General features: G+C 48.6%; 2 protein-coding genes across 35 annotated transcripts in view; one reads left to right on the top strand and one right to left on the bottom strand.

Annotated features, from left to right (window-relative positions):
• The window catches only part of CIT (citron rho-interacting serine/threonine kinase), a 171901-nt gene extending 163909 nt beyond the window's left edge, over window positions 1-7992 (top strand). For 3 of the 5 annotated variants that reach the window (XM_033399983.2, XM_033399980.2, XM_004276745.4), the window contains 2 exons: window positions 4349-4649; window positions 5622-7992. In XM_033399983.2, coding sequence (XP_033255874.1) covers window positions 4349-4649; window positions 5622-5645 — 325 coding nt within the window. In that variant the 3' untranslated portion in view covers window positions 5646-7992. Of the gene's footprint in view, window positions 1-4348 lie in introns of all 5 variants that reach the window. The other 2 variants (XM_033399979.2, XM_033399977.2) reach the window with 1 other exon arrangement.
• Window positions 89-24373, bottom strand: PRKAB1 (protein kinase AMP-activated non-catalytic subunit beta 1). Of its 30 annotated transcripts, none has more exons than XR_007471784.1 (12): window positions 23913-24373; window positions 21215-21378; window positions 19918-20011; window positions 19542-19656; window positions 17337-17470; window positions 15519-15587; window positions 11141-13688; window positions 9950-10042; window positions 6686-6710; window positions 5467-5676; window positions 3967-5255; window positions 89-2768 (listed from the first exon to the last, which is right to left on the bottom strand). XR_007471784.1 is itself a non-coding variant. In XM_004276747.4 (7 exons), exons 1-7 carry the CDS (start codon window positions 24069-24071, stop codon window positions 15190-15192), a joined length of 813 nt encoding a protein of 270 aa, XP_004276795.1. In that variant the 5' UTR covers window positions 24072-24365; the 3' UTR covers window positions 13896-15189. The 30 variants fall into 30 exon arrangements, 1 of the variants encoding a protein (XP_004276795.1); XR_007471792.1 differs by having other exon boundaries at window positions 3967-5377; window positions 5467-5558; XR_007471789.1 differs by having other exon boundaries at window positions 5467-5558.
• Between the last annotated feature and the right edge of the window lie 785 nt (window positions 24374-25158).

Raw genomic sequence — 25158 nt, 5'->3', positions numbered from 1 at the left:
GGGATCTGCGGCACTGAAATGAGTCCTTTATAAGCATCAGGAAAATTTTTACTGCCCCTCCTTGGTAAAAGAAGAAATGAGGCCTTGAGTATGGGCTATATACTTTATTTATTTACTCTTGCTTGGAATGTCTTGTAAGTTTTTTCTTGTTGAAAACTGAACATTTCAAATAATACAACGTGGCAAATCGGCTCCCCCTTCCCCTCCCTGGGTGTGTTGTTGTTGCTATTGGTTTAGTGTCTCTTGTACTAAATCTGTAGTCGGTGTCCTTTGTTATGTGCAGCCATTGAAGTTTCTGCTTGGTTAGGGGTGGTCAGCTGAATGACTGGAAAGAGATTTCCTTAAATGCACTGAACCCACCCTTTGCTGAGCGACTGTGTATTTGTGCTGGGGCACACCTGCAGCACTCAGAGTCAGCTGTGGCTGACAGACGAGGCCTTGGAAGGTTCTTCCCGGGTATGTGACAGGCTTACCTGTGTGTGTCTGGCCTTACAGATCCCCAGGAATATGCAGGACTTCCTTTTGAGTGTTGTAGCTGGCCTCTTGTTTTTCCCAACTGGTCTTACTGCCTCAGGCATTTGCCATGTTAAACAGTAGCCATTGTTTTTTTTTGTTGTTTTTTTTTTTTGGTAAACATCTAGAGATAGGGCATTTCTAGAGAGGAAGACCTGAATCAGCTCAATTAAAAACAAGCCCTGAGGATGGTCTTTTTCCAGGGAGGAGCCAGATAGGTCAGATAGTGACAGTTTTCCAAGGCTGGGGCTTTTGGGAAGCTCCAGTCCTAATGTACTCCCTCCAGTGGTTACCAGGGTGCTGGTTTTCACAGCTGGTTACAAGGCTGTTGCTTTCAAAACTACTGCAGATCTGGGGAGACAGGGGTGGTGAATATTGCACATTTTCTTGCATAAACACTCTCTGAATTGTTGCAAGACTTTGGTTAATTTCCAGAGTTCCAGAAAGTTGATTTTGACAATTTTGCCAGTGTTCTTGTTGTTTCTATGGAGAAACAGGTTTTTGGGAGTCCTTGCTCGGCCATTCTGGAAGTGCTCTTCCCCTTCTTCTCAATACAGGCGATAGCATACTGTGCACACTCTTCTGTGTCTTAGAGATTGCTCCACGTCAGTATCCGAAGTATTTCTTCATTCTTTTTTTTTTTTTTACACCTGCATAGCATTCGTTCACCTGCCTGTACCTTATTTAACTGCTCCTTTATCACTGGATGTTTGGGTTGTTTCCAGTCTGTTGCTGTAGTAAATGACTTTGTACATTCATTTTGCATGCTTAGGAATCTACCTGGAGGATGAATTCCTAGAAAAGAAATTGATGGGCGTTGGTAGTTTTGATAGATGGTGAGTTTTCCTCCTTAGGGGCTGTACCCTTTAGTTATCCCACCAGCAGTGTGTGGAAGTGGAACTGGCTTTGTCTTGACACCCAGGGCTCGGAGCCAGATTCGGTTCGATGTGTAGGTTTGAGATGTGTAATTTTAAGATCCTGGTCCACAAAGGAGATGAGCTTATTTAACCCAGGGGAATATTTAATTGACCTAGGGTTTTAATTTTGTGGACTGGTTTACAAACCCCACATGTCTACCCTATTATAGAGAGTTAGGTGGACCCCCTACCATGTGCCAGACAAAATGTCTGGGGCTACACAGCTGAAGACAAGGTGGTTTTTATTCTCAAGGGACTCAGTTTGGTGGAGGAACCACCTTTAATGTTATGAAATGCTGCTTAGATCTTAGAAAAGAGAGTCGTCAATTTAATGTTCTGAGACTATGTCCTGACGACTAGTGTCTGTTTCTTTTGTTGAAATGTAAGTGTTGGTCAGAAATGTTTGGTCAGTGTGATTTTAGTCCCAGGAACTTGCTGGAAAACCAGAAGTGCTGAATAAGCAGCTGCTTCTCACTCTTTGTGGCTTGATCGTGCCTCAGGAGAGACTGCTCGAAGGGCTGTAGTCCTCTCCTGACAATGTCTAGATTTTATTTAGTTTCCAAGTCAGTCATGCCAAGAGCCAACCCAAGTACTGTAATTAGATTTTTCTTCTTTTCTCCACTGCCTCACTAGTTAGTTAGTTAGATGGCCAGGCACCTTCCTTTTGAGATGATATGGTGTCTCTGTAAGGAGGTAACTTCCTCTGTCGTGGAAAATGGTTCTAGTTCCTGTGAACAAGGGGCAGAAATAATGCTGCTGCTGTTCCTGCTGCTGCCGGGCATGTCTGGAGAACCAGCAGTTTCCTTTAGTTGCCTCTCGGCTTATAAAACCGTCTTTTTGCTGCTGTCTGCTTTGGGCAGGTCCAGAATGGAGAAGGCCAGCTTGGGAGAATGTGATTCACTGCAGGCTGCACTGCCCCCAGGTCTGTTTAGCAGAGCAGGAAATGTAACTCTTTGCAAGTAGAGCATTGGTTATTAAGGGATTTGGAGATGGAAAATGGCCTGCTCCGCCCAGAATGACGAGTGTTTTCCTTTATCCCATCAACCTAGGCTGACTTCTCGAATGGCCTTCCTTGAGCCACTTTTCTTCCTCTGGGCAGTGAGCTTGCTTTACGATGGGCCCCTGACACGCTTTATAATTTCTCTTCCATTACAAATCAGATACTCTTACTGGAAATTTCTTTTTTTGTCTTCTATATCACAAAGCCACAGGACAAGAGATGAAGATAGCTCAGATTTCGACATCTTGAAATCAAGGTTTATCTCAAATTTTACTGCTGCACACACAAGAAAGTTCTGGCTTTCTGAGCGTGGGTTGTTGGAATTTCCACATTTTGAGCTGCATAGGGAAGCAAGAGAATGAAATTATTTATAATGGACTGACCATTTAAGACAGTTATTCTGCTCTGTCCACCAATCTATTTTACCATAGAGAAGGAACTGGCACACTTTTCCTGTAAAGGTCCAGATAGTAAATATTTTCACATTTGCTGGCCATGCTCCAGTAAAACTTAAATAAAAGCAGGCGTCTGTCTGGATTTGGCCCTCAAACTTGCTCTAGAGTCTCCCCTCCCCCACTGGGTCAGTGTCTTCGCTGCTCAGTTGCTTTCCATTATGGGCATTGACAAAAGATTCCTTACAGTTAGACCAATAATTTAAAAAACAAGTTTGGTCCCTTCCAAAGGTGAAGGATTTAAATATCAAGGATTAAGAGAGGCCTCTGGGAAAACCAGTGGCACTAATATTTAACAAACGACTTTACGATTTTGCTGCAAAAATTACAACACTGCTGGTGAAGGATGTCACCCAGCATGTTAGCACAGAATTTTGTTGAGAAAATTAGAGCAGAATAAATCAGTGTGGGATTCATCCTTGGTTCATTCTTAGCATGTAACTGCAGTTGTAATTTAGATTTAAAAATATCTAGGTTAAAATATATTTCCCTGATTTCTACTTCTACTTTTCCAAGATAACGCCCCAATCAATCAGATGTCTTCAAGCAACCTTCTCTGTGAAATAATAGTCTGCCTTTTCCCCGCACTAATTATGCTCAGATAACAAGGGCCTGAGTACCTTGGCTGCTCGTCAGGGGTGGGAAGGAACCGACGCCGAAGGCTGTGTCAGTCCTGTCTGCCTGTGTTTCTGGATCTTGCTGCTTCAGAGAGGTGGTTAGGGCCGTGTCTGGTCAGATCTTCATCTGACATACCCAGGGCTGGGTGGAGGGTTAGAGTGGTCATACAAATTGTTCAGACATTTTCTGAGCCAGCTCTACTGTTTTCGTCTGCCCTCCTCAGTCTCCTAATTATATCAGGCCCGATCCCTACACCTCTGGTGTCGGATGCCCCAAAGACTCCTGGAAAGCCACTTGGAAGGAGAGGTGACCCAACAAAGGCCCAGGAGTGGGGCAGCTTTGGCAGCTTGACAGCGACAAGTACAGGCTTAACCCCTCACGGAAGACTTCCTTCTGCGCCCTCTAGGCTCTGGAAAATACTAGGGTCAGCGGGGTTAGAACATGGGGAGTACGACGTCGCACTGACCTGCACTGGGATCGCAGCCTCTCTGTGTCTCCAGCTGCTTGTCTGTACGACGGGGGTCACGGCCGTTCCTAGCTTGCAGAGCTGCTGTTAGGGTGATCTGGCGAGTTAAGGTACCTGAAGAGCTTAGCACAGGGCCCGACACGCTGTGGGCGCTCAGCAGAAAGCCTGTGTCGCGACCGGGAAGACTGATTCCCCTCTGCTGTCACCGCTGCCTTCTTTCCCTGGCCTCACTGTCGGTACAAGCGTCTCGAAGAATTCCCGGTGGGGTCGTTTTCTAATAACGCGTGGTGAGATGGGGGCACAGGGTGGCTCAGAGGAGGAGGAAGCTGCCCCGTTGGGTTGTGACGGCTCAGCTCCCCACCTTCCTCTCCCATTATCGCAGCCCCAACAAGCGAGGCCCGCCGACGTACAACGAGCACATCACTAAGCGTGTGGCCTCCAGCCCGGCGCCCCCTGAAGGCCCCAGCCACCCGCGAGAGCCCGGCACGCCCCACCGCTACCGCGAGGGGCGGACGGAGCTGCGCAGGGACAAGTCTCCGGGCCGCCCCCTGGAGCGGGAGAAGTCCCCCGGCCGGATGCTCAGCACGCGCAGGGAGCGCTCCCCCGGGAGGCTGTTTGAGGACGGCAGCAGGGGCCGGCTGCCCGTGGGAGCCGTGAGGACCCCGCTGTCCCAGGTCAACAAGGTGAGTGAGGTGCCCTCCTCATCCCCGAGGGGCCACTGTTGTAGGGAAGGGGCGCCGCTACTGTACTTCGGAGTCTGCGGGACTTAAGCTTAGGAAGAGAACGTCTTATGAAGGGGCTTCCTGCTGCACAGATGGATAATGTGTGCGCCTCAAACCGTAACAGCTGCCAGGGCTATGGCGTTCCCTTTCCGGAGGCAGCCAGCGTGCAGTTTCTAGAGAGCCTCTCTGCATACAAACAAATACAGACGTGTAGTCACCCTTCTTAAACGCTATTCAAAAGGTTTGATGCCTTACTTTTTCAAACACATATACATCAACAGTTTCTCTGGAAGGCTACACCGAACTGGTAACAGTGGTTGCCTTCTAGAAGAACTCCAAACCTTTCAAAATTTTTAAATCACGTGCATGTATTTACTACCTGTGTAATTTTTAGGTTAGCAACTGAGAAGATGATGGAGGGATGTGCCGAAGACTAGGGGCCCCCCAAGTGCACGGGGAGGCTCCAGAGCATGGTGTCTCCTCAGCAGGCCAGCCGGTTCCAGGGGCCAGTTTTCTGGATTGCACTCTCCTGCTGCCACCCGCAGTTCACTGTTGGCACCCCTGCTGCTACAGGGAGGGGGGAAAAGCCGTTTAAATGCTTTTCCTTATCTCCTCTGATTTATGGATAAAATGGGGTGCGTAACAGTAGTCCTGCTGCCATCCGCAGTTCACTGTTGGCACCCCTGCTGCTACAAGGAGGGGGGAAAAGCCGTTTAAATGCTTTTCCTTATCTCCTCTGATTTATGGATAAAATGGGGTGCATAACAGAAGTACTTACGTAGTGTTGGGGACTCTGCGGTGAGTTCCGCAAGCTCAGCTCACGGCAGGAAGGCGAGGCCTCGTGCTCCTGCACACCCCAGTCTGGGCTTCCTGTTTGCAAAGTGAGCACAGCGGTTTCTGACCTCTGATGGCAAAACCCCCTCCTCCTCCTAGGTCTGGGACCAGTCTTCAGTATAAATCTCAGCCAGAAAACCCAACTCCTCTTGAACTGCAGGAAAACACCAACCGCACTATGGAACGCTGCTGAAGGGGGGACCCCAGTGCCCACGGCACAGCTGGACCCAGACCCGCCTCAGCACGGACACACCCTGCAGCCAGGAGGGGCGTGGGGCTCCTGGGAGCTGCCGGCACCCTCCTGCAGTCTACCCTCTTTGCACTTTGTTACTCTTTCAAAGCATTCATAAACTTTTGTACCTAGCTCTAGCCTGTACCCGTTCATCACAGGAAACCAACCGGGGGCTAACTACGACGTGGTTAGAATCCTAATAGCTACTTTAAGATCCTAGGGTTGGTTGGGTTTTTGTTTTCCTGTTTTATTTTTATTTATTTATTTTTTAAAGACAAGAGACTTCTTAATAGATTTGAATAGCACCGTATTTCCTGTTGTAGTCATTTGTAGCAGGTCACACAATCAGGTCTTTACTACCGACATGTATCGTAGAAGAGCCCCTGCCACTGGCTAACCTCCCACGCTCACCTAGGTCCACTCTCCTTCCAGTCCATCCTCACAGATGGCCCTGTCTTACCCAGGGTGACATCTTAGCCAAATGTTTACCGTTCTCATTGCCTTTGATGGCCTTGACGACTTCCCCTCCCACCAGCTGCGAATGTACGGAGGCCATCGGGCCCGGCTCACAGGCAGTGACTTGGGGCCAAGGGGCCACGAGGAGCTCTTCCCTCTCTGCCCCTCAGCGTCACCCACCGGCCTGCTGTCTCCACTTTCCATGTAGCTCTGGCCAGGAAAGCATGCAACAGACTCGCTCTGAGCCCAGCACCAATGGGGGTCCAGGAGGGGGCCGGGGGCACTCACCTCCTGTCCTGATGGCGCACTCTCCCTGGCTCCCCGGGCTGGGAAGAGCGCCCCAGGAGTTCTGCATGGCGGTTCACTGCATGCGCTGCCCCCCGACCTGGCTGCCCCCTTGGGTTGCTCTGCCAATGCACTAGTTCCATCCCACAGCTCCCGCCGAACCGACACCCTCTGGGACTTGCCAACTCACCGGCCACAAGCTGCAGTCTGTAGCACTGAACAAACAAAAACCAAACGCTCAAGCCTTACGACCAGAGAAGGATTTCAGCAAACCACACCTCACACTTCCACACCTCCCTGCCGACGCCCGCGCGGACAACTCTGCTCACACACAATCCACCAGGTTCTACCCCATGAAAACTGTGACTTCCCAAACGAGCCTCTCCCTAGGGCTAGACTAAGACCAGGAAGTTCGAGAAGGAAGCCGCAGCTCAACTCTCCCATCCCAGCCGGGCGGGGAAGCCCTCCTTAGGTGCCGTGCGGCTCACCCAGTTTCTCTCTCCCCTCCGGCGGTGCGAGGTTCCTGGCAACTGGTAAAGAACCAACTAGAGGCTTCGCAGTTGGCAAGCTAACTAGCGGCCTTATTTCTGCCTTTAATCTCCCACCAGGCCTCTCTTGCTTCTCCACACCTCAAAGCACCAGGGCACATCCTAGGTAAGCTGACAGGTAGACCTGTTCCCACCGCAGCTGGCGAACGTGACCGTGTTTTAACCCCCGTGTCCACGGTTCAGCTCACTTTCCAGATTGCAACCTGGCCTGAGTCCCAGCTCCTTCCTGCTCGTCTCTTAACCGAAGTGCTTTCTTGTTTGAGACGCCCACGGCCCTTCCTCCACGTTGTCGCATCCTTGGCCGGTGTCATGCTGTCGTGTTCTATGTGTTGCTTCGTCTTTGGGGTCACACTGCATCCCCTCCCTTCTCCAGGGCAGAGCTGACTGAATGTTTGCTGAAGTTTCTGTCTCTTGGTCCACAAGTATTTGGAGAGGTCACTGGAAATTGGTGTTTCAGTCTTGGCATCTCATTTAGGATCTCCACGAGAAATGGGCTTCTTAGCCCTCAAAGTGTATATCGTGTGTCTCATTTGTGAAATGCTTCCTTGCTATAGAACTAGCTCAAAGACTGTACATATTTACAAGAAACTTTATATTCGTAAAAAAAAAAAAAGGAAATTGAATTGGTTTCTACTTTTTTATTGTAAAAGGTGCATTTTTCAACTCTTACTTTTGGTTTCAACGGTGGTAGTTGTGGACAGCCATCTTCACTGGAGTGCGGGGAGCTCCGTGTCACTACGGAGATGCCAGCAGGAAATATCGTAACACGAAACCGCAGTCAAAGCTTACTAGCATAAATAAGATTCTAGGTCCAAAAGTACAGGCTTTTTCTTCATTACCTTTTTTATTCAGAACGAGGAAAAGATCACAAGGAACGGTTCAAGATCCACCTTGAGAGGAATGAACTCTGTTGAACAAATAGTCAAATAAAGCAATGATCTAAAATGTTTGCCTTAGTGCAAGACCTCTTCTTTTCTTAAGAGAGCCCATAAAAACCCAAAGTATCGCCACTGTCAGCCTAAGCTTGGGAGCGTGGCATTGGGACCGTCCTTCCTTTCAGGGGAGGCTTCTTCTGGGGGTGAGGGGTGGAGAGCCACACAGGGCTTAGAGCAAGCTGCTCTCCTGGAATCAAGAGACCAGCGACGTTCTCTTCCAGAAGTGCAATGTTGTCGAAGTTTGGTCATTCCTTCCAATGAACCGTGAACTGGCTGTTAAGGTCACTTTATAGGACTGCAGAACTGGAAGGTTCCTCACGGCAGTCAGGCCACTTTGAAAGGATTACTGGAGAATGGACTACCCAGCTCTCCTATATTGCAGTTCATAACAAACAAACCAAAAAAACAGGTCACCTTTCAATTCCTCTCATCCATTAGGATAACGCCACCGGTTTTAATGATGTAGATTTCTGGAAGGAGGAATTCGGATCAAGGTAATTTAAAATGTAGACACTTGTCTTTTTAACTAAATGAATTTTTGTAGTCTGCAAGGTAAATTTTTCTAAGATGCTTTAGTTTTGTCAGTATAAACTTTGTTGAGCTAGACAAACATTGGTTTTGGCAAATGGTAATTTTCTCATGGTTCCTGTTGCTTTCAATTTTTATTTTCCAATGAAGTGATCTGACCACAGTCAAATTCTGACTTGCAGGGTCACAGCAAACTTGCTCTGTGACAGGAGTCGTACTTGGCGATTCTATTCTGTTCCTCCTTTCTCTTTTACCGCTGGGGATAAAAATCTGCCAACTCTAAGAAAGAAAATAATTTGGAAGATGAACAAGTCAAATGTTGGAACCTTTCTTTCCTTATAAAATTAGAAAAAGTCCACTGAATACCGCTTCAGTTATTGTCCTGAGGAATCCTGGCAGCCACGTAACACTTCAAAAGCATAAGTAAATGTGGTTTGGTTCCGAGAGGAATGTGCCAGAAAGGTTCTCTGGACCCTAAGCAAGGACCTCAAACAAACAACAAATTACTCAGCCACACCATAAACTGAGGCCCAGCCGTCCATGCTGCTATCCCTACCTCTTAAGCACAAAATTAGCCATCACATTTTCTGCTCTTACAACTTAATTTTCACGAGACTGAAGCAGCAGCTTGCAAAGCAAATTCATAACTGAAATTAGGATTTGGAGACTTAGGCCAAAAAGGGATGATGTGCTTAACAGGACTGACCAGCTAGTTTGTCTTCAGAATTGGGCCTCTTGAACGTGATTTGCTTTAGAAAATATTCATGCAGGTTTAAGTCTAAAGCAATAATGCTAGGCCCACAGGGGTGGGACCAGCTAAGCTTTTGGTCTCACAATACAACAGACTGGCCTGCTCCAGTGGTTCTAAACTAGGGGTGGCTTGGCTCCCTTCCCTTGAGGACACTTTTGGTTGTCACAACTGATGGTACTACTGGCACCTCATGGGTAGAGGCCAGGGATGCTGCTAAACACCCTACAAGGCACAGCGTGGTCCACATGCCCACCTTCCACAAAAAGCTACCAGGCCCCAAATGTCAGTAGTGCTGAGGCTGAGGAAGCTCGGCCTGTTCCAGTCAGATTTCTTTCTTGGCAGTTTAAATACTGCTCATGATGCCAAAAGCATGGAGACTGTGGCTCTAGGCACAGTGTTTATATGAGAAAATGTTTCATCAGTCGCCTAGTCAAACGCTGAGGCTTTTATCTTCCGAAGCCGGGAGGGCAGGGCCGTGGACACCTGGAACTGCACAGATGGCCTGGCTTTCTCCGGAGTCTGTCAATGATTAACGGAACTCCTGTTTGCCCTGGAGGGGTCGTTAGAGGTAAAGAACTCTGGAAATGACTTTACTGCTATACACAACTCAGCCTGTCCTTTCAGAGAACCACAAAAAGGGAAAATAAAGTCGATCCAGGGTACACACAACTGGAGCTGTCTCTTGTTCTCACTTGCTGTTGAGTCTTGCAGATGAAATGGGTGAATGCACTCCTGGCAGGTAGAGAAGGCTGGCATCCTCACCCAGGCTCAGGCCCTCTGGCTGTCTTTAGGACAAAAAAAGACGAGGCAGTTGTGGGAGCTGAGCTCAGTGGCTGATCCCAGAGGCAGGGCACTGGTTCTCCAAAGGTCTGACTCACAGCAGTGGTCACTCTTAGGAAGGCCCTTGTCGATGTTTTTACAATTAGCTGGAATGACCTGTACATACGTTTGTAGCTTACTGTTTTCTCCTGAAGACAATTATAATCGGCATCCCAGGGTAGAAGGCTCTAGCTTCTTTTCTCCACTGATTTGCTGATCAGGTGAGGTGCTAAAAAGCTGGATGGAGGGTTGAGTGGCCCAGAGACTTGGGTCTTCATCAGTGCACTCAAACTGTTTGTAAACACTGGTGGAGGGTCATGTATCAGGAGAATTGAGTTCACGCTCAGAAATGAAATCATGCTCATCCAGAAGTAACTGAGTTAAGCAAAATGAAATGTTGCTTTTCCCTAAAATGGTTGAGTCTCTGACCGTAGCCATGCATGGCATCACTTTGGTGTTCTGTGTTTTCCCATCTTGGCCCTTGGCATCTTGGAGGTTTCCTAACTGAGCTTACAGTGGCACTTTTTCCTTTTCTGGCCCTTGACTTCCTGTCTGTGGCCATATCCCATTCATGGTGTAAAAGCTTTGTGGCTCCCAATGTGAAATGAAAGGAGCCCTAGGGATCATTTAGTGCTAATCCAACCCCTTCCATTTTTCAGGAGAGGAAACTGGGCTAAGAGAGGTCATGTGATTTGCCCAAGGTCACACAGCTAGTCAGGCACTGAACTGGATAACATCCCTAATCTCAGTCCAGTGTCCACACTCCGAGACAGCGGATGGCGGGGGGGAACGGCCAACTCTAACATGAAGCCAGGCTTTGACCAGAGGGAAGGAAAAGACCTTGCCTGGGTCCTTTGATCTTTGGTTTCAATATGCTGACATATGGTTGTTTACCTTGCAATACTACTTTACCCACTAGTAATTTAAAGACCTTACCTTTGGCTCCATAAATTCATTTGTATATACATTTCTGGAGGAAAAAAATATCTTCATTCAAAAGCAATTTCAGTTACACTTTAACCAACCATGTAACCAGTCCTCACCCATAATAGAGAAAGCATTACCTGGGTCATAGGACACCTCAGTGTGGCTTTGCTCCTGTGATTTGGACCAAACAGGGTCTCCTGTTCCATATCCATGAAATAATCTCCATTACTTTTAGCTTCTTGGGTATAGAGACTTTCACCTAGGTCTGTTAGCAGTCTTCTGGACCACAGGGGACTTCCTTTTGTGTTGCTTTTTAAAGAAAATGAAGCCTTTTAGACACACGAACAGCTGTGGAGAATGCTGACACCCACATCCCAGGGTTCTGTGTTTTGGCTACATTTCCCCACCCTAGCAGTTACTGCCCTGGGAGTCCCCCGTGGCCCCAGGGCTGCAGAGGACTCTTACTGGGTTTACTGGCTCCAAATTAGTTTTTACACTGGATTTTTGGCTTGGCTTTATCTGAACTTTGTGAGCAGAGCTGATCTGCAGGTGAGATTTTCCAACATGATGTTTCCCCCTGCAGCCTGGGGCTGATGACTCCCTCTGAGCCCTGACTCAGGCCAGCAGCCAGATTCTCTAACTCCTCTTACAGAAAAGGCAGTGCTTTTCTGGGCCAACTCATGAAGCGGGCTTCCTATCCAGGTGAGGGTGTCAAACCCTGGTCCTGGAGGCCTATGACTGGGTCCTACCCCCCCACCCCACCCTCTGAGTTTCCACCATGGGGCCAGGGGCCACGCTCACAGCTCACCAACACAGCAACGGTTTCTTCAATTCTGGTACTTCAATATATCCCTTTTATACTTTTGAGCTTAGCTATGTATTTTCAATTATACTTCAAAAATATTTGATCCACAAAAATAAACTCAAAATGGCTTAAAGACCCATGTAAGACATGACACCGTAAAACTCCTAGGAGAGAACACAGGCGGGACGCTCTGACAGAAATCACAGCAGTATTTTCAGTCTCCCAAGGCAAAAGAAATAAAAGCAAAAATAAACAAATGGGACCTCATTAAACTTAAACTTTTTGCCCAGCAAAGGAAACCATCAACAAAATGAAAAGACAACCTACAAAATGGGAGAAAATATTTGCAAATGATGCAACCAACAAGGAGTTAATTTCCAAAATATACAAACAACTCATACAACCCAATACCAAAAAAACAAACAACCCAATCAAAAACTAGGCAGAGGACTTGAACATTTTTTTCTAAGATGACACAAGCAAAGATGCTCAACATCGCTAATTATCAGAGAAATGCAAATCCAAACCACAATGAGGTAATACCTCACACAGGTCAGACTGGCTATCATCAAAGTCTACAAATAACAAATGCTAGAGAGGGTGTGGAACAAAAGGAACCCTCCTGCACGGCTGGTGGGAAGGTAAATTGGTGCAGCCACTGTGGAGAACAGTATGGAGGCTCCTCAAAAACACCTAAGAATAGAACTACCACATGATCCAGCAATTCCACTCCTGGGTATATACCCAGAAAAAAATGAAAACACTAATTTGAAAAGATACACGTACCCCATGTTCACAGCAGCCCTACTTACAATAGCCAAGACATGAAAGCAACCCAGGTGTCCATCAACAGACGACTGACTTAAGATGTGGTGTGTATACACATACATACACACACACACACACACACAGGAATATTACTCAGCCATAAAAATAAATGTTGTCATTTGCAGCACCGTGGATGGACCTAGAAAATATTATGCTTAGTGAAATTAAGTCAGAGAACATAAATACTATACGCTATCACTCATCTGTGGAATCTAAAAATAATACAAATGTATACACAAAACAGAAACAGACAGATACAGAAAATAAAATTATGGTTACCAAAGGGGAAAGGGAGGGGAGGGACAAATTAGGGGCACAGGATTAACAGATATAAACTACTATACATAAAATAGATAAGCAACAGGGATTTACTGCCTAGTACAGGGAATCATACCCAGTATCTTATAATAACCTACAATGACACACAAGCTACAAAAAATAGTGACTCACTATGCTGTAGACCTGAACCTAACACAATACTGTAAAATCAACTATACTTCAGTAATTTTTAAAAAATAGAAAAAAGTTTTGATTCAGTTTTGGATAGAGGATTTTTATGTATTTCCTTAGTCTACTTAAATAATCCCTCCAATCCCTAAATCTAGGGTTCCCACATCACTTGGGTTTTCAGAGTGAGACGGCTAATTACCCAGCTAGGAATGCCTTCTAAGCTTTCTCCACCTCAAGTGGACCAGATGACCTGAGGGGTTCCCTTTTCTCTCAAATTTATTTACGTTTCCTGATGCCTGGGAAGAAAAGGCTTATTACTAAAGGGACACTGTAACCTTCCATCTTTTTGGTAGAAGGGACAGAGGCCCTTTTAGCTGGTGAGAACAGCTGACTCCAGAACATCCTGGTGTCTTCCAAGAGGGCGTCATGATCCCAGGCTCCCCTGTGGTGCTTGTCAATGAGCAAGAAGCAGCAGGACCTCGGAGCGGGGATGCTGCCAACTTGCGCGAGCCGGGGCCTTCACTGCTGCTTTTCCTCGGCTTCCCCTGTGGTCGAGCGGTTCCACGGGGCTCGATTTTACAGCCTCTTAACGGCCTTCTAATCTGCGTGCGGAATAGGTGGGTCAGAGAAAGGCCCTCAGCCCGGGAGGGAGCCGAGCTGCCCCGTCCACTCACCCCAGAGTGCCACAAGGATGGTACCATTTTCAATGTGTGCCAAGGCGGGAAAAAGACGGAAAAGCACTGCACTGAATAAAGCTCGGGGAGAGCTCCAGTCTCTTCTCCAAATGACTGCACGAAATCAAACCTTCCTCCAAGTGCACGTCTGTTATCTTTACAAAGCTTTATTGAAACCTGTACATCAAGGTGACAGTAATTCAGTGTTTTGGAAACAGTAACAAAAAAGGGTATCCCAGACCCAGGTTCGCCAAATAAATATGAGACACCAGGGATATGGTTCCTCCATCTCCCAGCAGGAACAAAGCGCAGGACGACTGCTTCCACCGACCTGGGGACAGGAACCTTGCTAACGAGCATGCCTCCGGCATCTCCAAGCCGTGTGGAGCGGTTCGCTTTGGTCCAAAGGATGATTTCCTCACACAAATTCAGAAGGCTGCCGCAAGTTCTAATTTCCTTCCAGAATAAGCAACAGCAATTGCTACAGCCTTCTTTGCTAAGGAGGGACCAGAGGTCCCAAGCAAGGTGGCACAGGCTAGGGTAGGGTGCCTCTCCAAAATTTGCGTGCTAACACTGTCACCTCATTACGAATCGAATAAAAAGCTGGACAACCTTCCAGCTAGCAGTGGTCAGTCCGCAGGATCCTCCAGCTTAACGGAGATATCTGGCCATGGTTTTCCAAGTCTGTTCTGAGAACAGATTATTGCTCAGCACAGGTCACATGATCTATAGTCTAGCTGGAGTGATTTAAAAATTGCCCTAAGGCTGTACAGTCAGCCACCTCTGGTTAAAAAAAAATATTTAGTGCACATAAGTGTAAGAAAGAATTGTAAAACTTCATCTGGAAATTAGACAGGTTCTAATTTCTATAGAAATTATGCCTCCCTGGAGCAGGGAATGGAAGACGATCTATTGCTCTGAATTCAGAGGACAGGCAGAGACCATACCATACTCGCCGTTAGGTCCACAGCCAGGCCTCAGCAGGGACAAGTCAAGACACACACACAAGATGAGAAATTCTGTGCGGCCTCGGTACCTGCTTCCCGGATTTCCACCAGCAAAGTGGCTCGGGTTCCTTTTTGGCTTAAGGAAAGTCTCCGTGACCAGTTCAGAGGATGTAAATTTAGACCTGCACCGTCCTCTGCACTGCGGTGTGGGGTGCAGACCGTCTGCTCCCCCTCCCCCCTCAGCCTTGATGAGCCCCAGGGCTCACAGCCACCGGGTGCTAAGAGGACTGTTACAGACTGAGGCGCTCCAGGAGCTGCTGTGTCTGGAACAAACCTTCAAGTAGGAGTAGAGCGGGTACGAAATGTCTTCTAAAGAGCGTGAAATGGGAAATTTACAGTCCATCCTGTCTAGCGAAAAGCATGCACGCGTGGAGCCCGGTGGTGCACACTGCCCCCTGGGGCCCACGGCTGGCCCCAGCTCTTCATATGGGCTTGTATAACAAGGTGGTGACGTATTTTTTCTTGTACCGGTGGGTCGCGCTGAGCACCATCACTCCGTCCTGAGGAAGAGGCGGAAATCACCAAAGGCAGGACTAAGTCAGGAGGCTCAAAGTTTAGGGAGCGTGAGAATCATCAGGAGGCCTGAGTAAAAGCAGGTTCCTGGGCCTCCCTTCGGAAGAGGAGCCTACGGGTCTGTGTCAGGTCCCGGAAGCCACCCTTCAGGTAAGTATCGATACTGCAGGTAGTGCCGTCGCTAGGGGGCCTCAGAGCACACTTGGAGAAACACAGTAAGTAACAAACACGTCCTTACCTTAATGGAAAGTGCATAGAGGTGGTTCAGCATGACGTGGTTGGGCTCAGGGAGCAAAGCTGGATCACACTGCGGGGGAGCAAAAGCAGACGTGTGCACTTCAGATTTGGAAATCAAGATTCTCCCCTGTGTTTCACGGCACTGGATTTCAGAGGGAAGGAGGCAGGCTCTCAGGCCCCTTTCTTCCTTGTCAGGCAGTGAAAGGGCTTGTGCACGATGACTGGGTGGGCGAGGGGTCATGCCTGGTGCTCCAACTAAGGGGCGCTCTCGGGGTCTGCTGGGCGCACTGGTGTGCATCTCTGGCCAGGCTTCATCTAGATTGTGGGCCGTGGCTCTGTCCTCTCTTTGGAGGAGGGGCAGGAAGAAAGCCGTGCAGTGAAGGGGCTTTTAGAAAAAGCGGGAAGAAATGATCAATACTCAACGCTCCTGAGCAGTGTGTTGCAAACTCATGTCTCTGAGACTCAGACGGGGAGCCTGAAGAATGCACTGGATGACTGGGGGAGGGGAGAGGCGCTCTTACTCCGTAAGAGCTCACATACGAGCCAATGTTGCCACACCTTCCTATTTTTTCAGAGAAGCCAGAAATCCAGGTTTTTCTTTTTTTTTCCCCCAACGTACACTCCCCAATTTTATAAATGCTAATTCAAAACAGAAAAAGCATCCAGTAAAAGCCGGCTCAGCTGTCAGATGTGTGCTTGGGGCGGGGCGGCCCCAAGAACAGCGAGTCCCTGGGGGACACACCGTGACTGCTGCGGGGATGCCTGCACGTGTACACCTCCAGCCCCCTGCTCAGCACACGTGCACCCACTTCTGTGTGGCGTCTAGAGCAGCAGCAGTTACCTGATCACCCTGGAGCGTCTGCCTGTTAGGTGGTGGCCTGGACAAGGCTGAAGAACACCTGCACTCCCAAGAATTATGGCTACGCTGCACAGTCCAGAGCCGGGGAACCAGGCAGCTCAGGTCAAACAGGATGGAAAATCAAACACGGGGAATAATGGGGTGCTCTTCAGGATTCAGCAGGAAGCACACTTCTTTTTATAAGTAATATCAATTTCCCAGAGGCAATGCGTGTTACCCACATACCCCAAATTTTGATCCATGAGCCCTGAGGTTTCTCAAAGCAATCTGGTGATTAAAACTAGATTCTGGGGCTTCCCTGGTGGCGCAGTGGTTGAGGGTCCGCCTGCCGATGCGGGGGACGCGGGTTCGTGTCCCGGTTTGGGAGGATCCCACATGCCGCGGAGCGGCTGGGCCCGTGAGCCATGGCCGCTGAGCGCGCGTCCGGAGCCTGTGCTCCGCAGCGGGAGAGGCCGCAGCGGTGAGAGGCCTGCGTACCGCAAAAAAAAAAAAAAAAAAAAAAAACAAAAAACTAGATTCTGGAACTTCCCTGGCAGTTCAGTGGTTAAGACTTTGCGCTTCCACTGCAGTGGGTGTGGGTTCGATCCCTGGTTGGGGAACTAAGATCCCACATTCTGAGCGCGGCAAAACAAACAAACAAGATTCTAAAATCTGGGGGCCAGAGGAGGAATTCCACCATGCAGCTTATTGAGAAGGGGCGGTTATGTATTTTGTCCTGAAATTTGAGGTGGGAGTGGAACACAAGAGGAAGGGCTCAGAAAGGCTTTGTGGGATGGGGAGGCCCACTCTGGGAAAATCTTGTGAGTAGCCCGTTCCCACGTCAGAGGGGGACCCCGGCAGTTAACACCGATGGGTGACATTGAACATTTTCATGAGCTGCCTTGCAAGATGTGCACCGAGGGGAGCAGCTGAATGAACGTGACCGTGGAGGACGGTCTGGGCAGATGTCTGGTTACTCACAGAAATCCCTGTGTCCTTGTTCAGGATGACTTGGAGAAGATGTGGCGGGAGGATGGGTGGTGCTTTAAACCGCTCCTCTGGTTTCCAGACGTAAGGCTCCTGATGGTAGGGTCCTGGTGGGGAACTGGACAGCTCTGTTGGGAGATGGTGACAGGACATTTACTTGGAAAATTAGGAGTCCTGGGAACAGTCTCAATTTGTGGTGACATTTAGTTTTCCATGTCTCCTGTTCCCTCAGTACAGATTTATATTCTCTTGAAGGATATACTGGCCCCAAGGGGGAAGAGCAGAGGCAATGAGAAAACACTTCTGGAATTTGAGTGACAGGCATAAAACTCAAGTAGTGAATTCAGACGCTCTGGTGGCAGACAGCAGTCGTGGCAAAGCAGTGAGTCTGGGACCGAGTCGTGGGAAGCTGCTCACAGTGACCTGACCCTACAGCCACCGCAGGCCGATGCGTCCTCCTCGCTGCAGGCCGGGCTGGCAAGTACAGCACAGAAGCTCCAGGCTTCTAGTGAGGCTTATGCGGCTGGGCCCAAGTGAGGTGCGCCGGCAGCCAGAATAAAAGCAAAGATAAAGCAGCCTGTTCAGAGGCGCCGGCGTGTTTCAAAACTAAAACAACGAGAAGTTGAAGACCTGACCCCCAAAGGCTCTCTGCCTCCAGCGCTCTCCGGTTCCTCCTAAACTCATGCTGGAGTTTCCCCATCATACAGATATAGTAAGAAGCTTCTAGAAGTGCAGTGCTCCGTAAGCTTCAAAGCTGCTCATGCAGTGACATTTGGCCAGCTGGCGGGGACTGAGCTGTGATCCAAAGGACACCTGGGATGTGTCTGGCCGCCGAGACTCGTGCTGTCCCCGTAAAGCTGAGATGGCTTGGCTCCGCCAATTCCTTCCACGTCATTCTCTAGGGGACAGACTCCCTTCACACAACCCAGCCCTATCACAGCAGGAAACTGAGAAAGGCATTCAGTGCAGAAAACTGAGCCTTTAGGAGTCAATATGTATTTTGAGAAAGGGAGTGTCTAAGTATGAGAAGAGTATGGAGAGCTGAAGTTGGTTTCCCAGCAGTGAGGGGTCAGCTTCCTTTCCCCAGGCAACCTCTGCTGCACAATCTTGACTAAAAGCTTTGGACTGTGGCCTAAAATTTCACTTATCAGCAAGTAAGGGATATCTGGGCGTTTCCCCCACCCCCCAATTCCCACCTGTCTGAATAAAACAGAAATGACTTCTCTAAAAGACCAGTTAGCTATCCAGAGCAGACAATGCTATTTTTGGAGTTCCAATTCCTGCTCAATAACATGACTTGTCAGCCACGTGGTCCACCTGCCAGTGTGAGTTCTGAGCTGATAAAGAGTTAAGAGATCCTGGGGGCAGGACCTCCAGGCCCAGGCAGGTGAAATGAAGAATCATCCTGTGAACTGAACCCGTTTTCCTAGATGGTCAGGCACAGTCCTGGGGAACCTTCACTGCTTCCCATAGGGGTCCTGGGACGGTTTGAGGCCCTGCAAGAAGGGGCAGTGCAGCTGGTGTGAACACTGTCCATGCCAACGCATCCTTCTCCCTGCGTAGCACATACTGTTTCCAAGCAGTTTCTTCCTGGGGGTTTGGATGCAAAGCAATTTACTGAAAGTTCGATGATCGGACGACTCTTGGAAGATGGGAGAGTTTTACGAGGACCATACTGAGCAGGTTGTGCTGTGTAGCCTGTTCTGTGGTGAGCCGTACCCCCCCCACCCCCGCCAAGAAGGGATTCTGACAAGGTGCTCATGGACCACGCAAATGATGCCAAGGTCACTGAGGGGTCAGTTTATCACCTGTCGGGCTGAAACTCTCCAGGTGCCCCGAGCAGGCTGGCTTCCCCAGTGCTGGCCCCTCACCGACCCGATGCAACTCTCTAGGGCCTCTTGGGCCTGCCTTGGCACAAGACCAAGCTCCGGTTCCGTTTCCAGTGTCTGCTCTCTGTGGCCAAGCAGACCTATGGAATCCTGGAGATGACCCAAAAAGTGACTTACGGGTCCCTCAGAGCTAGATTTTAGCAACCTGACCTGACACAGAGTTAGGAATTAGTTTTGTGGGTCTTTGGGGAGATACGGACACCCACCGATTGGGCGGCTCCCACTCAAGAGCAAGAGGCAAGAGAAACAAGGTATTTCTAATCTATACAGCCCCCACCGGCACACACGTGGTAAAAATAACTGCTCATACCAGACACGTCGGAGCACTTTTGGGAATCCACCATTAAAGCATCAAATACTTCAAAGTCAGTTTTCTTCACTTGAATGATGTTGTTTACTGTGCCAAGCTGGCTGGTCACTATCGGCTGGGAAGAGACAGACAGGCAGAAATCACAATGTGGACGGTCTCTAGAGGTGTCTTTAGAGGATCCAGCAGCCCTGCTGGAAGGTCTCATCTCCTGGCTGGCCCACCTGCTCATCTCAGTCAAGGATGCCAGTAGGCCGACAAGGAGCGCTGCTATCTAGCTTGGCCACGCACAGGGACTTCGACCAGCAGGACAAAGGGACCTGGCAACTTGTCTGGATTGTGGGGGCGGCCAGAGGACAAAGGGCGGGAGGAAGGGTACCTCAGAAGGGTCGTGTGTCCACTGACCATCCACGAAGAACTTGTACTGATGCTCTCCTTCCGGCAGGTCCAGGATGGCTACAAAGTTATTGTGGCTGCAAGAAAAAGGGAAGCAGACGATGTTAGCGGGGTGGGCTGCCCTCTTAGCTGACTTGCAAAACCAGCCACGGAACAAAACAAAACTTCCACGTAAAATCAAGGGTTCAGCTGCACGAGAAATAAACATTCTTCCCAATTTAGACAATTCAGTATAATGATCTCAATCTAGAAAAGCTACCAGGAAGCGGCATCGTAAGAGGTTTCCTGGAAAACTCGCTTTGCTCAAACACCAGGAGTCCACATTCCTACCATCAAAAGGTCAACGAACAGTCATTCGTCCTCAACTTGTGTGCAAAATAACACCTGGCAGCCTGGATGCCAAGGAGGATGGCAGCACAAGATAAACAGCAAGCCGCCCGCCAAGTTTTACCCTTTGCTAGCTTGCCTAGCTCAGGACAGGGGATCAATTTCACAGGATGTACCAACAGTTCCCTAAAGCAACTCATATAACTACTAAAAAAAAAGGCTTCCACGAAACCTCTCTCATTTGATTGTTTTGTTCTTCCGACTAGCATGCCTTGTAACTGGGCTGAGTGGCTCCCTCCTACACCAACTGGGCCCCTGGAAAAGCAGGCAGCTCCTTATCAAGAACCAGGCCTGGCCCAGCAGGGCACGACTTCTTCCTTTGTTTCATCAAGAGGACTTTCTAGTGAAGATGCTTTTCCACTGACAATCTGAGACAGCCGTCCATGCTAGGGTGTCTGAGCAAGTGTTTGGCTATAGTCGTGCTAATGGCGCCTACATAATGTGTACCTTTCAAACAAAAGTGATACAGAGTCCAAGTTAGAAGGAAGCTCAGAGATCATCTGGTCCAACGTTCCCTTCTCACAGAGAGGAACACGGAGGCTCAGCTCAGCCAACAAGGACTCAAATCCCGCTCTGTCCACGGCGCTAGGAATAGAGTTCTCTTTCTGAAAACAGTCCTGCTGAACAGACGCAAAGCTAGAATACCTGAAGTGCAAGGTGTCTGTGAAACGGAAACGCTCATAACTGTGCAACGTTTTCTTCTAAGTGTGCTCTAAACCTAGCACGACTCCTAGGTGTGTGAGATTTGAACCCTGTGAATAACTAAGCACAACTATTTTTCCATTCAGCATCAACTTTATAAAAACATCCTCTTCTATTCACCCACAGGAGTCCTTCAGAAACCAGAGTGGCCCTGGGTTAAGACAAGTCGATGAACACACCCAGGCGATTACCTTCTCGTGAGGGGAAGTTTACTCCAATTGTTGAAGGACCCAGATAAGTAAACTTCCTTTCCGCCCCCCGTCCATCGAAAGACAGTTGGCCGAGCCTGGGCAGGAGCTTTGTCGTTCACTTCCAGATCGTGCTGCCAGGCCAGGAACTCCTCCTTCTCCGGAGCCTGGAAGCAGAGCGCTTGACTCAGGAACAGGAAGCCATTAGTGAGCTCCCTGCAAGAGACAATTACCCTCATACTGACAATTCATTCTAAAGACGCAGCTGTCGCTACCCAGGTTCATATTCCAGCTCGTTAACTCACTTGCAAAATGGAGATAATAAAAGCACCTATTTCTTAAGGTTATTGTGCAGGCTGAGTGAGACAAGACAGCCCATGTAAAAAGCTCTGCATAGTGTCGGACCCAGAGTAGGCGCTTCGTAATTATTAGCTACTGTTACTGCTGTTATTTAGGAGGTCGTCGTCAAAATTCTAGAAGTTATAAAGCTCACGTGCAAGAAGGCAGTGAATGAATTTGAGATTAGCTTAATAAATGTCATTCTCCTCCCTTAATTAAGCAAGATTTGAAGTACATGAAAAATTATTAGGGACAATTCCAGAGCTGTCAACTTGAAAACTGGCAAGCCCAGGTGCTGAGGAAGGCAAAAGCTAATCACTGAGTGCTGTCCAGGCACCAGGGAAAAAAAGATAAGACAAAGAGTGACGTTCATTACGGTAAACAGTAACTTCTTATATGGGCAGCGCTGTATAAAGGAAGTGTTCCAGGACGAGAGACAAAAAACACATCTGACTCTGGGTGTGGTTTTGGATCTCTTACATTTTTCCTAGTCAGAAGCCAAAGAGCAGGAGTTCTAGGCTGCGAGAGACTCTTAAAAGGTCTGGAGCAGGTTTCTAGCACCTTCAATTCAAATACTGACCTGAGCTCATTTAAAAGATACCTGCATTTCTGGGACCTTTAACAAAATTTACAGATTAAAGAATAACAGACTGCAATCCCTTTCCACTGAGGGTGTGGTAACTAGCCACAGCCAAAATGGTGAGCAAGTATAGTTAAAAGAATTCACGACTTGTTTTTTTGTATCCAAGCATTCAATCCAGTGTGTCTGCTACATCATTTCAGTAACTTCTGTGGAAATGATAATGGAAATTATTTAAATCATTCTCTACAGATCATCTGTATGCTAAACATTTCTTATAAGAGTTTTAAAACAAAAGAACAAATATTTCTTAAAGAAAGTAGTTTGATTCTTACGGTATCTTAAATGGCTGCCCTTGGGCCAAAATTATTCCTAGGGGAAGAGATGTCAAATCATTGGATAAACAGGATTCCAAAGTTCACTTTGCACACAAGCTTCAGGAATGCAACAAATTCAGAAAGCAAGATGAAATCACAGGCTGGAGGGCCAAGTAAAAGCAGACTCTTTAGGGGTTTCCCTGGTGGCGCAGTGGTTGAGGGTCCGCCTGCCGATGCAGGGGACGCGGGTTCGTGCCCCGGTCCGGGAGGATCCCACATGCCACAGAGCGGCTGGGCCCGTGAGCGATGGTCGCTGAGCCTGCGCGTCCGGAGCCTGTGCTCCGCAACGGGAGAGGCCACAGCAGTGAGAGGCCCGCGCACCGCCCAAAAAAAAAAAAAAAGGGGCAGACTCTTTATAGGTTAGCCTCAAAGCCAAGATTCAGGTAAGGATATAAGATAATAATGCGATCACCCAAGCCAGCATCTGAGGGAAAATGAGTACAGCTGGGATGAGTTGCCAATTAGCCTAATGGGCAATGATGATTAATAGGCAACTAGATACTAACAGAATGTGTGTGTCGGAGGGGGAAGAGGTGCTTGGCATCTTTCCTAAACCTACTTGTTGCAGTGCCCTTTAAGTATTCAGTTGTTCACTTCTTTAGGATATACCACATACGTATCAGCTGGCAGAATCACTAAGTATTCTTGGACCGGGCTCTGCCCCTAGAAACTGACCACATCAGGTGGTTAGCAGGAAAAGTGGCTGAAGCAGGAATGGAGAACCTGTCTTTAGAGTTTTTAATGAGTTAAAGCAGACCGCAGCAGGACGGCCAAATCTGGCCTGCAAAAATGTTTGCTTTGGCCTGTTTAAAATATTAAGTCATATATAAACAATAGGAGAGAGAAGCCGAGCAGCTGGCTGCCTCCTTCAGACTGATGTTTCACTTACTCACTGACCTCCGGAAGTCAAATTACTTTTCTATGCCTGCTCTAAAGGGTGAACCACAACTTTTCAGCAGAACTAAAGACCTCTGGCAGCTGCAGTCAGCTGTTCGACTCTACGTTCACCTTACACATGTTCTGGTTTATCTCCAAAACTGAAAGTTAACTGCAAAACTATTACAAAAAGCGCCAGTCTGCGTAAAGGTGGTGGAAGATTTCTCAGAGCTGTGAAATTAATCATACCTAAGAGAAAAGCAGAGACTGGGACTCAATTACTGCTAGAGCCACGATCTTAATTAATTAAGAATTTGAACCTGTCTCAGAGCTGCCTCTTCCTTAATGATGTTAAACGAAGTGAATTCCTCCTCCCTCAGGGTGACTTTCTCATATCGGTAATTAGACACAGGTTCCTGAGCTGCTAAGAGGATTCTCCCACTTCTGATGATTAGAGGGGATACGAGGGGAAGGCTCTAGGAGATTTCAACATTAGTCAAGGGGAATCAGATTCCCACACCCCCATTACCTTGATTTCCTCGGAGTGGAAGAGGTCAGCGTCCTCGGGGCTGTCCATCAGGATCTTGGGCCTGTCCCCATCCTTGGAGCCCCCCGAGCTGTCCCCTCGGGGCGTCTTGTGGCCGCCCTGCCGGTCCAGCGCAGCGCGCTCGCTGCTCGTGTTGCCCATGGCGGAGGTAGCCGGACAGGGGGCCTCACTCCAAGGGAGGAACAAGTGACTCCCGGTACCTCCACCAGGACCCTAGGAAGGAGTCGGAGCACCGGGCACCACACCCCTCAGGCTAGGATACGGGGTCGGGATCCGGCTTGGGCCGGGTAGCAGGGCTGCCGAGGTCTCACAAATGCGCTTTACCTGCTGCTCAGGCCGCCGCAGACCGAACACACCGAGCGCTAGGAAAACTCGACTCTCTCCCAAGAACTCCCCCACGTCTTAACAACTTCCGCTTCCGACACTTGCGCAAAGCGACCCAACCCACAGGGTTGGGAGTGGTTGCGGCGGGAGAAGCGCGCGAGGCGAACTTGACCTCACTTCCGCTTCCGGTCCAGGTCAGCGCGTTGGCAAGCACCCAGATGGTCCCGGCGGGCTCCGGAGGGCGCAGTCGCAGTTGGCCGCTCCGGCCGGTCCAGGACGTGGCTGCTGAGGGCCAGCGGGGACGCAGAAGCGCGCAGGCCATCTGGGCCGCCCTCCCCGCGCTGGTATGAGCTATGGTGTTAGTTATCTCGGTTACTTTTGCCCACTTCCAGTTGATTCTACACTTTACAGCCAAAGGGGTCGTTCTAAAGGGCAAATCTAATTAAGACTCCTTAAAGCCCTTTAATGCGCTAGCTTTCACGCCTTTGAGTGCCTTAGAATCACGTGGAGTGCCTGTTTAAAATGCAGATTCACCTGCCCCTAATCCCCAGAAATTATGATTCCAAAGCTCTGGCGTGGGGTCTGCAGTTTAATAAGCACTCCAGGTGATTCTTATGCAGACAGTCTTGCAGGTGTTTGAGAAAATGACAGACCATTAAACTCTCTGGAAACTTCTCACGTCTAGTAGCTTGGGGGTTGTAAAATGCTGGAATTATTCGTGTATTTTCAAAAAATTGAGTGCACAGCCTTTTGACAGGTAACTTTGCAAGCTATTTTAAAATCACTTCGAACACATAATTCTGCATAAAATGCATTTATTAGCGTTTGTCATTTACTGTGGCCAGTGCTTCAGCAAGAAGTGTGTACACATGTGGTGCTAAAATATTCTAATCTCCTTGTTGGT

This window comes from Orcinus orca, chromosome 15, assembly GCF_937001465.1.
Source record: "Orcinus orca chromosome 15, mOrcOrc1.1, whole genome shotgun sequence".
In the NCBI taxonomy this organism is placed as follows: Eukaryota; Metazoa; Chordata; class Mammalia; order Artiodactyla; family Delphinidae; genus Orcinus; species Orcinus orca.
Note: the sequence above shows the minus strand (reverse complement) of the source record. Positions and strands in the feature narration are given on the sequence as shown.